The sequence below is a fragment of the Alligator mississippiensis genome, chromosome 10 (genome assembly GCF_030867095.1).
Source record: "Alligator mississippiensis isolate rAllMis1 chromosome 10, rAllMis1, whole genome shotgun sequence".
Taxonomy (NCBI): domain Eukaryota; kingdom Metazoa; phylum Chordata; order Crocodylia; family Alligatoridae; genus Alligator; species Alligator mississippiensis.
In genome coordinates this window covers 460,553-477,946 of record NC_081833.1, presented here as the reverse complement: position 1 = coordinate 477,946, position 17,394 = coordinate 460,553, and the positions used below count along the sequence as shown (strand labels likewise).

The 17,394-nt window shown below is 47.9% G+C and overlaps 1 protein-coding gene across 3 annotated transcripts in view; it reads right to left on the bottom strand.

Moving 5' to 3' along the window:
* TTC28 (tetratricopeptide repeat domain 28) overlaps nucleotides 1–17,344 on the bottom strand; it is a 256,275-nt gene extending 238,931 nt beyond the window's left edge. For 2 of the 3 annotated variants that reach the window (XM_059713310.1, XM_059713311.1), the window contains exon 1: nucleotides 17,255–17,344. In XM_059713310.1, coding sequence (XP_059569293.1) covers nucleotides 17,255–17,329 — 75 coding nt within the window. In that variant the 5' untranslated portion in view covers nucleotides 17,330–17,344. Of the gene's footprint in view, nucleotides 1–16,325; nucleotides 16,915–17,254 lie in introns of those variants that run through there. The other variant, XM_059713312.1, reaches the window with a different exon arrangement.
* Nucleotides 17,345–17,394: the final 50 nt, after the last annotated feature.

The following is a 17,394-nucleotide window of genomic DNA, read 5'->3' as shown; positions in this document are numbered from 1 at the left end:
CCGAAGTAAGCAACTCCTTCGGGAGGGCTCAGCGAGGGCGTTCTGAAGCAGCAGAATTCAGATGACTGGCAGAGGCTGTGGTTTGGCTGCAGGTATTGCCTGTTAGCCAATAACCCAGCCCCCAGGACAGGAAAGCAATACTGGACTGAATTTTAAGACAAAAACCATGACAAAGTCACACACATTGTGAAAGACAACCACCCATCGCTTGCAGAGCAAAGAAGTCCGCACACGAGACTAAGTCCATCAGAGCTGCTTTACAGGTCGGAGTTAGCCAGGAGGGCGGCTGGGCAGAGGCTCGGCGTTCCAACCTCCAAGTACCATACCAGGTGGCACGCTTACCCGTGTGCCCAAACGGGAACCTTCATCCCCCAGGCTGAGATTCAACCGTTACTAACCCCAAAACAGCAGCAGTTTCCTCCTCTGCCATCCACAGGGCACTACACTCATGTCCCCGGTCTGTGCCAGCCAGGGAAGCATTCCTGCATGGGGAGACTGTAAACCCCAGCGAGCAGATCTCAGTTTCATCAATGCCCTTAACATCACTTAGGGCTGACCCCTTGCACGACCAAGAAAATTGTCAGGATTGCTATTTGCACACCTAACAGAAGGCTCCCGGTTCCACAAACAGCTCCTAAAACACCCCCTTCACCGGACCGTGTTCCTTGACATAGAAGATTTCTTGAGTCCATAGAGCAGCTTCTGTCTGAAATACCCACCAGCAGTTCCTTTCCAAGTGCTTTAAACAGTGCTCACTTCCCATGCCCTGCAGATCCAGACACAAGGAACCCTCCCACTCAAACCCACACTGAATGAGAGAACTTTGACTGGGATAATTGCTACCAGCTGAGTAGAAGGGCTGCAGCTTGCCATTAGAGAATATCACATGCGGCAGCTCTGGAAAAAGGAAGTAAGACCAATATTACTGCTGAAAACCTTTCTAGTGTTAGGAAAACGTGAAATAAGCAGACTCAGAGACCTGGAGAAATGCTTGAAGACCCAAAATCCAATCTAGATTTTACTGCTTGGATTTGTCTGCACATCAGTCTAATTTTTTAGTGGTTTCTCTTCCAAAACCACTGAGTCACTGTTGCCTTTCCTAAAAATTGATGTCACCAGCTTATAACTCCCAAACAATCTAAAACTCTTGTTGTATAGCCTTCAAGCCTAACTGCTCTCAGGTATTGAACATAAGCAGAAAACAAAAATGCCATGCTGAAATAATGGCAATGACATACAAAACTACGCAACTTCAAGACTGCTGCAAAACTCAAGATCTATGTGCCTTGTAGAATGGCAAAACGGCTATCTTATTGCTGAAGCATATGACTAGGAAGGAGACCCAAGTCCAACTCTAACAAATTAAGTAATAAAGGCGATATTCTATTAAGCGGTATACTGCTCAGCCACATACCTTGCAAAAGTGTTGAAAGGCATAATATTTAGAAAGAGCTTTGATCCCTCAGTGGAAAGCAGCAAAGTATAATAGGCCTAGTATGAGAAATCATTCCCTATAAATATCTGTTCAGACAGAGCTTGACTTTTTCTGAGACGGAACAAAAGGGAACGTGGGTCCAGAAGCCAAGACACGGGCTCTGTTCCTAGATCTATCATTAACTCTGGAAGACTGGACAGGTCACTTATCTTCAACAGGTCTCGGTGGCTGGGCCTGCATTCAATAGCTTTCTCCACATTGCTCACCATGCTGCTACCATCAGTGCACTTGCAGGATGTTTGAAAATTAAGAAAGCTACCACAGGCAGGCCACCAGGCTTCAGTAAGTCCATCCAAGAGGGTGGCTAAAATGCTGGCAGCCTGTCTATACCAGCATCTCCAGCTGTGATACCTCACCAAGAGACAGCACAACCCAGAACTATTTTAAGCAAGCTACAGAAAGTTTCCCCATGGGGAAAAATGAGTAGTGTGTCAGGAATGGGGCTGATGCTCTAATAAATACGTTGCTGGAAGAAGTCTGCTTGGTCTCTAATTTTCACCATCTTTGATCCCAGAGAAAGCAGAACACAAGTTCTGTATAGTCTCTACTTGTTCTCCCTTTTATATTAATAAAAATCACCATATGGGCAGTAAGACATAATGCCTCTATTAGTAGCATTACAGCTACTAATGTACACAGACCTGTACCATAGATCCGTGGCAGCACAGCCCCATCAATACATCCATATTAGACCTACCTTCAGGATACAGGCCGCTAAGTCAAATGTTCTTCCTTGGAGCTGCACTGGACAAGTCTTCCACCATTGTGCGTGCCCTGTAAGATCCCACGCTGTGCCCATTACCCTGTTTGTCACTAATGCAGATCTTAACAGCTATGCCTCACTGTTTGCTGGAAAATGTCATTCATCAACTCATACAGGATTTGGTTGGGGTCGGATGTGGTACTGGTGGGACCAGGCATAAGACCCAGTCCTCCTCATTATCTGCAGCCACAAAAGAAGAACGTGTGATATGTATGTGCAGCACTCTGCTTTAAACTTAAGCCAAGGTCCTGCGACTGGTCCCAAGTTGTGGACTCAAACCCACAGACAGACCTACTGACTTCAGCGGGGCTCTGTGCCTGGATCTGTTACAAGAGAGACGTGTGAATACTGTGCATATACAGCTAATTCATGTTTCCTGCCACTCCCGCTGCATCACAGCGTCCTCAGCTCATCAGGCCACCCATGCCATCCAGCCCCGGGGCGGGGGCAGGCAGAGGAAGCCAGGAGGGATGGGAAGCCGGGGGCCTTGAACAGCCGCAACTGGAGAGCAAAGGGGAGAGCAGCACCTGGACTGGGAGCCCGGAGGCTGCGTGTGGCCTGCGGGCCACTGGTTGTACAGCCCGGCTGTATGGGACAAAGTAACTCTTAAATTGTACCCAGAATGGCAGTACTCCAAGGGGAGCACACAGCCTTCCCATGCCTTTGATTTGCTATCCTGTCTCACCCATTGCTCTGTCCTGCATAAATCCCTAACTCCGCCAAACAAAAGGAAAAAATACACTAAGAATACAAATGTTACTTCGATCCCCCAGATCTGATTAATCCTGCAAGGACACAAGTGGCTCTCCCCAACACCCACAAGTCCTCCTGGTCTGCAGAGCGAGGAGAGCCTTACTCATATTAACAAGCCACTCGATGCTTCCTTTATGGTGGTCAAACATGTCCCATTACAATCCCTGTTTGCTGGAGTCTCAAATTAACAAGACCTTTAGTCCAGCAGGACTTGTCTCCTCCACCTTCCCATGTCAGGTCATTCAGCTGCAGTGAACTGGTCCCAGACAAAGAGACTTCTCTCGAGCCCTTCATCTGGCAGTCTCTGCCCTTTGCTCAATAGGTTCTCTCCTCCCTGTGAAGAGAGGGAAGTTCATCCAATATTTGTCACGGAGGCAAGTCTGATAAAGACATGAGCTACTGTCTTTCCTCCTCCAGTACACAGATCGTCAGGTCTAGCATATACAAAATGTGTCAGCCACTGCAGCTGGTGTATCAGACATCTCTCCCTCACTCTCCTCCCTTCACTTGACAATTCTCCATTTCCCTTTCCCCAGGCTTGTAACCTGCTGAGCCTTCCTTTAAATCTGGCAAGAAAACTTAGCCCTAGTGCTGTGCCCATTTGTTCAGTCATGAGCATGCATGCCAGGCCAGGCCAACCTGGGAGCTACAAAATGAACCAATATGGCATTCTAGCATTAGCAAGCTTTGCATCCCTGGAATGCCTCATGTGTTTTTGAAGATCCCAAAAAACAGGACATTACCACTCCTATACACAAACACTGGACTTGGCTAAAGAAAAAAAGAGGTTTTTTAAGCAATGAAATGCAAGGAAGTCACAAGTGAACACGGGCCCACTCAGGGCGGATGTTCAGCAGGATATTTTCTAGATTCAGTCTGTAACTGGAGCTGCCCCTAAATATAAAGCTTTCAAGAGTAAAAGTTCCAAGTATGACGTAATCAGTGTTTCTTCCTGCTTTTCTTTGTTGGGGGACAAGAAAGGAGATGACAACAACGTTCCTTCAGCTCAAACTTGACCCTTCAGTGCTGCGAGAAACAACTTTTTTTTAAATGGAACATGTTTTAATGGATTAATAGTATTGCAAGTTCCTCTGACCCAGATTTTCCTGGATCAAGAGCCTGGCTGTCACTAGGGAAAACAACTTCACTTTCTTGGAAATCTATCCAAGACGCGGGAAAATGGCTGGAGCATCAAAAATCTCTCTCTCCACAGGACAATATTTAGGATACTTAGGATAGCTAAAATGCTATCAGAAAGAAACTTCTCTTTTTTCTGTTAATAATTGTTGCTTGGTGTCACAATATGGTTCACAATTGTCAGTTAGCACAAGATCCAAACACTTTGGGTATTTGCACTAGAGACCAAGCACATTTTTTGACCATCAGAAAATGGCATGCTCGTGCAATACAACTTTAGATTTATTGGCATGTACTTTTGCTGCTTCAACCAAGTTTACAAAAAGAGCATTTATTCTGAAATCATGCTTTCTCCCACAGACAGTAATAACCCAAATAGCTCATAGTTGCCCCGTGGTATTTTATGCAACAAAGTGAGTTCCCTCGAATACCTGTAAATTTGCACGTGGCCAGAAACCTCAGGTTATGGTCAACGTGCCTCACCTCAAAAGGCGACAGAGGATGGACGTGGAGCTGCACAAACACATCCGTCCTGACAAACTGATGGATGCTGAACAGCACGACAGGCTGGCGAGCCTGGACAAAGCTAAGAACAGGCAGGAGGAGCTGGATTTGTGGGTGTGTTCTGGGAGGAAGATGGGGCAACTGGGAGCCAGGGAAGTAAGAGCTGGCTTGAACTTGAGCTGCTTGGGAGGGACACACGAAAACCTCTGGGTTTATGGGAGGAGCCCTCTGACCGCTGGGAGAGGCAAAGACCCGAACGCCAGCGCTGGACCCTCGACCTCCGGGTGTCATCGCCTGCTCTTTCCTCACTCGGGGAAGGAGAAGCAGCTCCTTGGGCATCACGCACCACATCTGCTAGAACGCAAGTGTCTCTGTTGGTTTGCCAAACTCGAGAGCGGCATGTAAAGCATGTGATGTTGGGCAGCCATGGCAATTGCTGTATTATATTTGTCTTGTTCTGAGAGCCAAACAAGAGGCGTCTTGATGCCCATCTTGCTGGGGCCGTCTGATCTTGCTCGGGCTTTCCTGCCCAAGTGCAGGCGGGCTGGACATGATGCTGGCAGACACGGACTCAAGGATGTGTAAGGTCCCATCCAGCCCCTAACAACTATGAAACCACCCTGCAGGCAGCCTTGCATTTCTTTTATTCCAGTTGTCTCCTGGTTGTACAACACGTAGCAGTTTCCTGGAAAAAACGGAATACTAGCCTTGGAGTGGCTAGGAGTCCACATCTTCGTTTCAAAATCCAAACCACTTTTTCAGCAATACTTATTCCATAAAGGCATAGACCAACGTATGTAACATTTTAATAAGAAAAGGATATGTGTAATTACCAAGAGAAGTCACGGAGGAGCTAGCCCTAAAAAAATCCCCATCCCCTGTAATTCATATGCTAACTTCAGCACAAATGTATTGTGCTTTATACAATGTTAAAGACATCCTGCATGCAGCCAAGAATTTCATACAAACGTACTATGCAATTTACAGCCAGAAGCCTGTAATATCCTTGTAAACTGACTGTTTTCTCCCCACCCCCCATCAGCAGCACCTATGCACATCAACAATAGCAGATCTAAGAGCATCAGGGAACGTATGACCGTGAGGCTCTGCATGACAAGCTTCTGCAAAAACTACAACTTCCTGGTAAGGATTCAGGAATGAATACAAGTGAAATGACTTACAGCAGCAGTCCCCAATCTGTGGTACAGGTGCCACCAGTGATACGCAGACAACCTGACAGTGATACGCATTAACAGATGTATTATAATTACTTTACATGACTAAAATCTGCTGGTGGTACGTAAGGCTGAACTGAAAAAATTGCTGGTGGTACGTAAGGTTGTATCGTTTTAAACCGGTGGTGCCCAATCTGTCAGAGTTTGGGAACCACGGACTTATAGGAAGAAACCGTAGGCGTGATCTCAAAGTCAGTGCTTACAACTCCAATGCAGGCAACAAAGCAACCAGCTACATGCATTTCCAATTTGTAAAACTAGAGAAGCGGTGAAAACTGAACAGCGTCGGTCTCAACAGGATTGTAGTCCATCGTGGCACCGTAGCACCAGGCAAGCGAGCTGCAGAGAGGCAAGGCTAGTGAGCTGATGTGTTACCATCTGATCTCCTACATGCAAGTCATTTGACTGATGTTCAGCATCAAAGTGACAATTTGGGGTTTGGATGCCACCTGGAAAAGCATGTAAGAGCTGTCATCCTTGGTCAGCCCTGGGGTTTACCTAGCATACCACCCTGTCTCCAACAAGAGCCAGTGCCTGTTGTGTCGGAGGAAGATGCAGCAGTCCTACCACGGACAAGTGTGGGGTAATCTGCTCCTCAAAGGAGGTCTCGCTGTGGTTTCTCACAAAGAGGGTTCACCTTAAACCCTGAAGCGGGAGGGTCACTGTACCACCTAGAAGCATTATCATCCATTCTAACAACTCAGAAGATGCTTAAAATCCATTTAAATGCCTGATCCCTTTTAAAATCTTACTAAATTCTTGGCCTCAACTGCCTTCTGTAAAAAGTGTCTCTGAAACTGGGTGACTTTGGTTATTTAATTGTAATTTTGCAATGCACATGCAACTTACCCAAGTAATAATATTTTTCAAGCCAGTTCAGGCGTGTGTCGGAGCTGAAATTCATAGCAACAATTCAAAACTCAGGAATCAGATCAGCGCCACAGAAGGCAGCACTTGATAGGAAGTTATACATTTCCTCTTTCATAAAAGCTAGATAGTGTCCTCTGCCTCTAGGACCAGGTAGGAGCCAGCATCCAGAACCTGCATACTTACACCTCAGATTTCACTTGACCCATCACCACTTCATACCTAATGCTACAAATTCTGGGTGATTTACAGTCTGCTACTCTGGACCCACAGCCCAGCTCCTTCCTATAGCCAGCCTTTTGTTCCACCACTTGTGTGCACACAGCCATCAAGTGACAGTCCTTTGGTGGTAAACAGAGAACTTTTTGCCAGACCTAGTTTAATCCTCACACCTTTAGAAAATGCTCCTTAACATTCATGATTTTAAACCTATTCTTTCCTGTCAAAAACCACTTTAGGGCTTTTTGTTTGTTTGTTCAAGATGAGAAAGATCAGACAAATTGACACAGTGTAAAGCAGCAAATGCATGATTTCAAGTTTTAAAGAGCACAAAACTAACTCTCTTTAAGAAATCCATTAAAATGAAAGCGTCGCTAACCTAACTCACTGCAATGAGATCCACTCTTCAGGACTTAATCCATTCTAGCTCATTAAATGCAGCCAATTTCCACCCTGGGTTAGGAGGGCAAACCTACCTAATTTGTAGTCTGGAATAAAACTCACTAACAGCTAATCACGTAGGCACAGGCAATAAACAGGGAAGGACAAGGAGAATGAAAGCCACAGGACTTGAGCCTCTCAGCAGGAAGCCTGCATGTATTCTTCAGAGATGACTGCACGTAAGCACTGGTGCAGCCTATGCAGAGAGGACCAAGGAGGTAAAACCACTGCTACCACCCGGACGCCCGACTCCGGGGACCTGGCCATAGCGCGCTCTGCCTTTACTCTGACACTGGCCATTTTGTTAAGAAAACAAAACAAGTCAACCTGCTAATACGCTGCAGGTACTGCGAGGGGCATACGCGTCGAATAAAATACTTCTGTTGCTCTCATGTCACAAGGCGTCCATCCTCTGAACTGAGGAACACGGCTCTGCACTTTGTCACACGCTCATCCTGCTGGTTTATGTCAGGGGAACAGGAGAAACACTCGGGGTCAACACAGCTCCCACTCCATCGCCACCCGGCCACCATCAAGTGACCACTGCTCACAGACCCCAGACCCGGGGAATTCCTCACCAACTGCTGCACTGTCAAACACGCCTCCAGAGACATCCAGAGGAGTGGCACTTTCATTTGGAAACGACTGCTGGTTAGCGTAAAAACCGTCTCCAGCTGCAGCAGGGAGCTCTGCCCAGCTGTAAAACAATTAGATTTCAATCAAAGCTTAATGGGAATACTCTCAGGATGCCATCTTCAGCTCTGCACAGTTTACAGCATATGGCACTTTCATCTTCATCACCTCCATCTAAGGACAACAAGCAGGTCAGATGCTTTCAGTACTGCGGGGAGAATCTGGTCGGGAGCATCCTTATTAACTTGCTATCGAGTTGCTCAGCACTGTAAACTGCCAACCCTCAGCTGAGGAAATATGGACACTGCAGACTTCATCAGGCAAAACCTCGGGGAGTTCAAGACATTCAGAAAGCAAAACAACTCGTACCCACTGTGAGGGAAACGAGTGTCAGCAGGCGGATTTTACAGACGCGGAATCGAGGCACAAAGTTGCTGCGTTCGCCAGAAGCACGACCAGAGTCGCTAACAGAACCAGGGGGGGAATCCAGACAGCCCACTTCTCAGTCCATATAACACAGGCTCTGCATTCAAAATCTCACAAAGCTAACAACAACAGTGCAGCAAAAACTGGAATCTTGCTAAAGGAAACGAGGATGATAATTTTGGGTGTGTGTTATAATGTAATGCCTGGTGCCAGAAGAGGCAGGCAAGGTTCTTTGGGTAGATGCAGTATCTTTGATTAGACCAACAGCGTAGTTGGGAAATAGTTTTTTGCAAGCTTTCAGGGGCAATTGTCCTTCTTCAGGCATCGGGAGTCAGAAGAAACACTTATGGCAGCAGAATGTCATTTCATGTGCAAAACCACCACAGAAAAAAGCGGAGCCTTTCTGGCACCCAAACCACGAGTATGAGGGCATTATTACAACCATGCGAGTACTGCACCAATGCAGAGCAAGCATTCATTACACGGCCATTCCTCTTTTCTATTTGCAGCTAGCAGTTTTTGCAATGATTACAGGGGAAGGCGGTGGCATCCCCTATATTTACACTGCCCACCACTTTTCATCAGAGAGGATTCTTGCAGCTGCCAGAACCTCTGTCTCTCTCATGCCTATAACAAGCCTTTGGTATCTGACAGGGGAACCCGCCGCTTCCCTTTTTCACCTGTATTCCTTAGGAGAATTATGACCACAAACAAGGAATTAGTGAAAAAACCATGCCATAGCCAAAGTAGCAGCTGCCAGAACAAACATGGCTGGAGTGGCAATGCATAATCAAGCTGGGGCACAAAATAGGGGCGCAGCAACCTGCAGCAAGCCCAGGGCAGATAGCAGGGGTGGCTCAGGCTCCCCACAGTCTCAACCATGCAGCGCACGCCAGCCACCAGTTCTCCCTCCCCAGGCAACAGCTGGGCAGGAGCTCACACAACTTCCATCCTGTTTAATTTGGTAAGTACTTAGCCTAGTTTCAGGAAAACCAGGTCTCTGTCTGCAGAAATCCTGGAGGTTCAGGCTCTGAACCCGATTAAAGAGTCGCGGTGATTGCTAATCACACGTGATGTGAACTGCTTTCATCCTTCTTCTTTTTTTAAGTTACAAACACAACATTATGTTAGAAGAATGTTTAGCTTCCAAAGTCAAGCACTGTAAAGTTGGGGTTTTATGCAGACTGAACATGCAACAATTAAAATAAACCGAAGCGTGCTGAAAGTCAGACTTTTCTGCTTGTAAGAGGAGCATACCGTCTTCAAAAGCTCAAACAGGAAACAGATTCTCATAAAATCTGCAGCATGAATGGCAAGATATAACGTAGCAATTCCAGTTGGTCAAAAAGCAGATGAGAAAAGGGAAAACACCATGGTACAGGATCCAGGTAATAACTTCAACAACTGAATCACTTGCCTGAAGACCCCACCAGTCTCACGCACAGCCGCGCTGGAGTCCGTCGCGCACACACGTCCTACGAGGACTGAGTCCTTGTGACAAGTCCATCACTACACTGAAAGCCCCCGCTAATTTTCACAAAAGAGAACTTAATACCTTAAGTCCATCATGTAGGATCTGTCTATCTAGTGAAACAGTCCAGGGATACTGGCTAAAGTAGTATAAAAAATGAAAGGAAAAAGCCATACAGGGAAAACTAGCATTCCAGGAGGCTACTGAAAAACAGAACTGTGACATTTACTCACGCTAAATATAGGTTACCAAAACGCAACGTATCATTGAGTTTCACTCTCTGAAGAATAACTCCACGACACTTCCAATTTTGCAGTTCTCACCAAACTCCACTAGATTTGCCCAACAATGTCTTCATTTTTCCACCTCAACTGGAACGTTCTCCTGTTATAAAAGCCCCGTGTTTTCCGGTTCCAGATTCTGGAGCGTTAATGTGTTTTAAAAGACAGCACCTAGGACGAGAGCCCAAGAGTAAACAAAGGCTCTCGAGTCCCTCCCCAAAACCTCCACGCTCCTTGCGGCCAACACTTTATTTATGGCTAGTGCTGCATTTTGGAGCAGATACCGAGTCTTGCCAAGCCACACGCATCCCTTCCCCTATCCTAACAGGATTTCTGCAGAAACAGCAGCTGAAAAGCCTTTGGAAATGTAAGATCCCAGTTCTGCTGTCCAACAGACTGCAGAACCTGCTCAAGTGCACAGCAATAGTCACTTGAATCTGAACTGCTTCTGATCAAACACTTACATAATATGATACAGAGAGCACATCAGCACAGCCCAAAAGAATCATCTCCTTCATCTGCAACAGCATACACTATCCACAAGTAAAAGGATCCCATTAGCTGCAGCCCCAGCTAACAGCCCAAATTACTCCTTCCCCTTTGACTGCAGGCACCCGGGAGGAGGAAGACACAGTTACAGGGCAGACCTCGCTGACCGAGCAGGTGTGAAACCATTCTGCTTATTTTTCTCAGCTGGAGGACACCCAGCATGCACTCGCCACTTAAACTGGTCCACACAAGTCTTGATGCCCTCCCCAAAGAGAGAAGCTGCTGAAGCAACGTGCTGTTTAACAGAACAAGCATTAAGAAAGACTTATCCATCTCCGTTAGTCCTGAGCACTTACATGACCTGTACTGAACTTCAACTACAGCACTGATGTTGTGGCCATTATCAACGTCTCTCTCTGCCCAATCTACTACTTGTTCAGTTTGACTATGGGACATCCACAGATCTTACTGCGGGATTTATATTTCCTGTAAAAATAAAGTTTCATCTGAAAAAAACCACACCAGGGCAAAAAAGAGAGGCTTCCCTAAAAGAACAGGACAGTTTAAAAAAAAAAAAAAAAAGTGTGAAAATATCTGAAAATTACCATTTTTCCTGTCTTGAGAAGTGTGGGCACAAGATCCTCAGACCTAGAAGAAACAACAAGCTCCATGCAAGTTCATTCCCTGATGCACAGAGATCTGGAGGTACGAGTGCTTTATATAAGTCGGGAGGGATTTTTAGATGCTCATGGAAATCTATTTTTGCATCTAAAATGTGAACCATAATTTACCTAAAAATATAAATAACCTAAATCAGAGGGAAAATACCTAAATTTGGAGCTCCTACCCATAAATTACAGGCCTGTGTTGCTTTGGAAGAAGGCATTCTGAAACTGGGAGTTTATATTGGAAATCTCATTTAACAATGAAGAGGTTCTCTTTTTCCGTAACTGATTTTTAAAAGTTAAATCAAACAGATCAGTTCTGCGTTCTAAGGCCGTCCAAGCAATCAGCACAAAACCTGGTACCCAGCAGAGCGGAGTGGAAAATTTCCATCAGAGATCAAAACTGCAGTTTCTGCAAAGCCAGTTTTCCCTCATTCTATAAATTAGAGCCTTACTTACACCTTCGCAACAACACCATCCAGTGAAGAGCAGAAGTCTCTTGTCACACTGAGTGAGCAGGTACAAGTCAATACATACAGGAGATACCGTGTGTTAGAACACGCCCTATCTACCATCTCTTTTCAGAGGATAACCTGATTTTAATTCAACTGCATTAAAAATACTACTCATCATACAAGCTATGTATGTTTGTTGACATATTTACTATCAAACTTAGTTACTGCGTTATAAAGATTGAGACATATGCAGCAAATTATAGAAAAAATAAACTTTACTCGACTCATAGTAGACATCATCTCTACTACAAGTCCTGATTTCCTCTTTCTCTAGACCAGTACAGCTACAACCTGAATACCTGACACATGGAAGGTATTGAATTGTAGATGATTTTTTTTTTTTAAATGAAATCTTCATATTTTCCCAAGCAGAAAGCAGCTGTGACCACCTGAAACCTGAGATCCTGCCGTTGTTTCAAGGTAATTTGCATGGTCACAGATCCTCACAGGAGGTGAGAGACTTCATACCAGCTATGAACTGACTGCCCAGAGGAGTTTTCCATCTATTGACTCCTCTGTGAAATCCTATGAAATATGAACTTTCATTTCTACCCAGAACTTTTCACAGTCTTTTCTCCAATGCCTGATGAAGGGTGTTTGTGCCTGAAAGCTTGCAATTCAATCATTTTTTTGCAAAAATCTTGTTGGTCTAATAAAAGATATCATCTCTGCCATGAGTCCTGATTGCCTTTTACTTGACTTTGTACACTTAATGGTTTTTCTAATTGCTCTTCACAACGCATTTCAAACGGACAACTTTTAATGACTAAGAAAGTTATCAGAACTTTTTATATTCTTTTTATTCATACCTTTCATTGTTTTTTAAATGGAAGGTACTAAATTGTGCACAATCATCCAGTGTTCTTCAGACTAATTCTTGCTCTCTCTCCCATTCTTCGGATTGTCGCTCCTCCTTTGTCACTGCTTTGGATTGGAAGCTCCTTAGAGCAGGGTATCTTATTACAAGTCCGTACAGTACCTCACACAATGGGGCCCACGATTCTGGAGCTTCTGAACAGTAGAAATGGCTAAGCTTTCGTTTCCACAGAGTGATCAAAACATCAGCCACCACATTAGTGTACTGCATGTTATTCTGTATCCTCATTTCGCTTTTTATTGCTAAGAAGTTACAAGCACAAGCCTGGTATGCATAAGACTGTATACTTCAGCTCCTAAAGGGAATTTTCTAATTGCCCAGCTTTCAACATATCAAATTTTCAATTTAGAAATGCAAACAGGAAAGGGGATATTTAAGACTGCAAATCCCAAAACACAAGCAACTCTTCCAATGATCACTTGTGGCTCTTCATATACAATGTTCATTTTTCAATAGCATGTGATAAATAAGTCTTTGCTGACATCACGCGTGACTTGACACATACCGCAAGGGGCTTCCATGTTCCTGTGACTCCTTAAAACTGACTGCTCATGTGGCTCTCGAGCCAATCAGGATGGACTGTCACAGGATTAGGTTATTAACCTCCCAATGTACAATGATCGGACACGTCAAATTAAACAGCAATTTCCATACTATCATTTCGCTGCTTAAAACTGAGTTAACAATAAATATTTGGGTGACAAAACACAACATTCGGAGAATTTGCTTTTAGTAAAATAGCAAATATTTTAGCAAAATATTTTGGTCCTCAAAAGAAAACCAACTGAAAACAAACCAACCTGAGCTCCGTAAAAAAAGTCCTCGACAGGCTCGAGTCCTAGAGTGAGCTCTGCAAGGGTGCAGGACGCTGCCGTCTCCCAGAGCGCCCTGCAGCGCGGGGCTCAGGTGTTTTATCACTAACCCGCTTCAAGACGAGGATGTTCCACTAAGAAGGGCCCCTTGTTCCAGGGCAAAGATCGCTTCCTACAAGCACGTATACGCTATAAATCCCCTGCTCACTTGCACTCGTTACGAACCACCATGAAGGGAACAGAAAGCCAGTTCTACACGGCTCTCAGCGCATCAGGAGTACTCACAGCCTTGCTGAGCACAGTTCAGATCTCATGCTTTACAGCTTGAGACAATGGCCTTTGGAGGTCAGGAAGGGGTTTTTTCCCCGATGCAAAACTGGCTACAAAAAAGCATCTGGGGACAAAAAGCCAGTGCTCTGAGCTAGCACAGAAGCCTGTTTCTCAGGTTCCAGGCCTGATGTGTCTTCATAGCTGCATAGTTGGTCGGGTCAGAAAGGACCTGAGCAGATCATCAAGTCCGACCCCCTGCCATGGCAGGCAAGAGTGCTGGGGTCAAACGACCCCTGCAAGGTGATTGTCCAGCCTCCTTTTGAAGACCCCCAGGGTAGAAGCCAGCACCACCTCCCTTGGAAGTTGGTTCCAGCTCCTAGCCGCCCTGACAGTGAAGTAGCGCCTCCTGATGTCTAGCCTGAATCTACTCTCAGTCAACTTGTGACCATTATTCTTTGTTACCCCCGGTAGTGCTCGGGGGAGCAGGGACTCCCCCATTGCCTGCTGGTCCCCCTTGGCCAGTTTGTAGATGGCCACCAGTTCCCCGCTCAGCCTCCTCTTGCTGAGGCTGAACAGGTTCAGGTCCCGTAGCCTCTCCTCGTAGGGCCTGCCCTGCTGCCCCCGATCATGCGGGTGGCCTCCTCTGGACTCTCTCCGTGCTGTCCACATCCCTCCTGAAGTGCGACGCCCAGAACTGGACGCAGTACTCCAGCTGTGGCCTGACCAGCATCGCATAGAGGGGGAGGATCACCTCCCTGGACCTGCTCGAGATGCTTCTGTGGATGCACGACAAGGTGCTTCCTGACCGCGTCCCCACACTGTCGGCCCATGTTCATTTTGGCATCAGTAGTGACTCCAAGATCCCTTTCTGCCTCTGCACTGACAAGAAGGGAGTTCCCCAGCCTGTAGGTCTGCTGCTGGCTCTTCCTCCCCAGGTGCAGCACCTTGCACTTGTCAGTGTTGAATCCCATCCTATTCTCATCTGCCCACCCCTGTAACCTGTCCAGGTCTAGGCTGCAGCCTGCTCCTCTCCTCTAGTGTGCCCACTTCCCCCCACATCTTTCTTAGTGTCTTGCTTGCATGCTCCCAGTCCAACAATCAACATATTCATGCTCCCTCCCCCCCTTTTGCTCTGAAGCAAAGAACGAGGATTGTCAGGGCGAACCCCACTTATGCAGTTCCCTTCTACTGTGGGGAACTCAATCGAGCACTGGTAACATTTTGGTCTCCTCTATTCCCTGCCTTTGCCATCAGGCCATTTGATGTCCCGAGGACCATGCGGCTTCTGCCTAACCCAAGACAAGCAGATGCCATACAGATGCGACTGGGTGCAACGTAGTGACCTGTGAGACACCAGGTCAGAGCATTAATCTAATGGTACCTTCCAGTCTTAAACTCTATAAAAAAGGCTAAAAAAATAAAACTTTTCATACTCAACGTGCTAGTTCAAGCGATAGAAGTGTTCTGCTTTGCGCAGAACTCTCTTCAGCACCAACAACAGTAGAATAAGTAAAATCTGTTTGCAAGATAGAATATGACAACATGGTAGGGAAAATATTACCCTAGTGCCCAAAGCATCGTAAACAGTGGAATATAAAATACAAAAGTCCTGTTCAGTGTCCTTTTAATTAAAAGTTAACACTAAATGAAAACAAATGTCAAGATTCCCCCAATACTTAAGAACTTTATTTTTTTACTTAGAAGCACTAGAATATGTTTCTGTTTAAAATTAAAAGCTCAGCAGGCACAACCATTTGTACCAAAGATGCCTGCCTACTCCGGGGATGGACACAGCATATGTACTTAAAACAGACCAACCCTGATATGCCAACAGTCATCTGGCAGGTAGAAAGCGCACACGACTGTACTCAGTTTTGTGCACGCAGAGCACTTCCACTGGAACAGCTGGAATTCAGCAAGCACATGCTGAAACGTGAGGGTGCAGAAGTCAAACCTACAGTGCACATATCATGTCTGGCTTGCACAGGGTCTTTACACCGCCCCCATAACACACCCAGATCTAAGCTTTTCTTAGTGACAAGTGCTATCCTTACTGGCTGTAGAGACAGTCGCCCAAACGTGACCCAAGTAGAAACCAGTCTCACAATGCTGGCCGGATGCGTGGACAGGCTGCAGCTGACTGAAGCACGAGTACCACCACCCCTACACAAGCTCACGGCAGCATCAGCTGCAAAGATGCCACTTGCGTGCATCTCTCAACTGTTCCCCCGTGCAGGGAACGACGAGGGCAATGGAGCGAAGCCGCTGAATGGGGAGAGCCGGATGTCATGACAGAAGGAACAACAGGAAAGGTGCAAGAAGATGTGAGACAGAGACAGAGAAGGCAAGATGGAGAAGGACGAGAAACGAAATAGAGGAGGAGGAAGCAGATTTTCTGACGGGGTGACAGCAAATACAGGAGCGCAGCCATCTAAAGCGGCGGCATGTGGGGTCGTGACTTTTCAGTAGTACCTGCCCAACGTCCGGGCGAGATCCAATGGGATCCAGTAGGGGCACGACGCCCTACCTTGAACGGGAAGTGATCAACAAGCAGCGTGGCGCTCCCCCTGCATGTGCCGGCGTCCCCAAGACCGTGTCGTGGATGGAACCGGCCACGCTACCAAGATCCGGTCACAGCCTGGATTACACGAGGCAGCTCCACCAGCAGGACCTGCCGTTTGCACCAGTGCGGTTGTGGTCCACAGTCCACGTCATCTCCTACCGACACCCCGACATTGCTGTACCGCTACTGCCCCGCGGCCCGGAGCCAGCGCGGGCGCTTCTGTGACACCCCACGGCGCGGCGCGGCGCCTCCTCCGCGGGCGCCCTCCTGGCCCCGCTCGCCTCCGGCACGAGGGACCTGCAGCCGCGAGCGCAGCACCGCAGCGGGTCACGGGTCACGCGCAGCCTTTCAACACAGACTCTCCTTTAAAAGCGTGCGGGTGTGCTCCGAGGTGTCCCAGCTCCAGCCTGCGAGGGGATGCTTGGGCCGGGACCAGGACCGGGACCGGCCCGAGACGGGGACCGGCCGGCCGCGCTCAGGAGCAGGGCGAGGCGCGGCGGGGATGGCTGGGCGACCCAACCCCGCGGGTGAGCAACAGCGGGCAGGAGCCCCCCGCCCCGCCCCCGAGAGGGAGACCCGCCGGGGCCAGCAAGCTCGGACCGGCCCCGGGCTGCCGGCCGCGGAAAAGGCTCCGTCGAGCAGCCCGGCCCGCCTCGCCGCGCGGCGGCACCCGCCGGGGCCGGGCCGGGCCGGGAGGAGGACGCTGCGGTGCTGCGGCGGGGACCGGGGCTCCCGGGCGGGCACCTGCAGGGAGGCGCGCAGGGCAGGGGCGGTGCGGGAGCGGGAGCGGGCCGGCCCTCGCGCCTCTCCGCCCGACGCAAACTTGCGCGAAACTCACCCGGGCGGGCTCCGCGTCCCGCTGCGGCCGCCGCCTCCGCGCCCGGCCCGCCGCCGCCGCCGCCGCCTGCTCCATCGGCCCGGCCCGGCCCGGCCCGCCGCCGCCCCTCCTCACGGCGCCGCCGACCCCCGCGCCCGGCC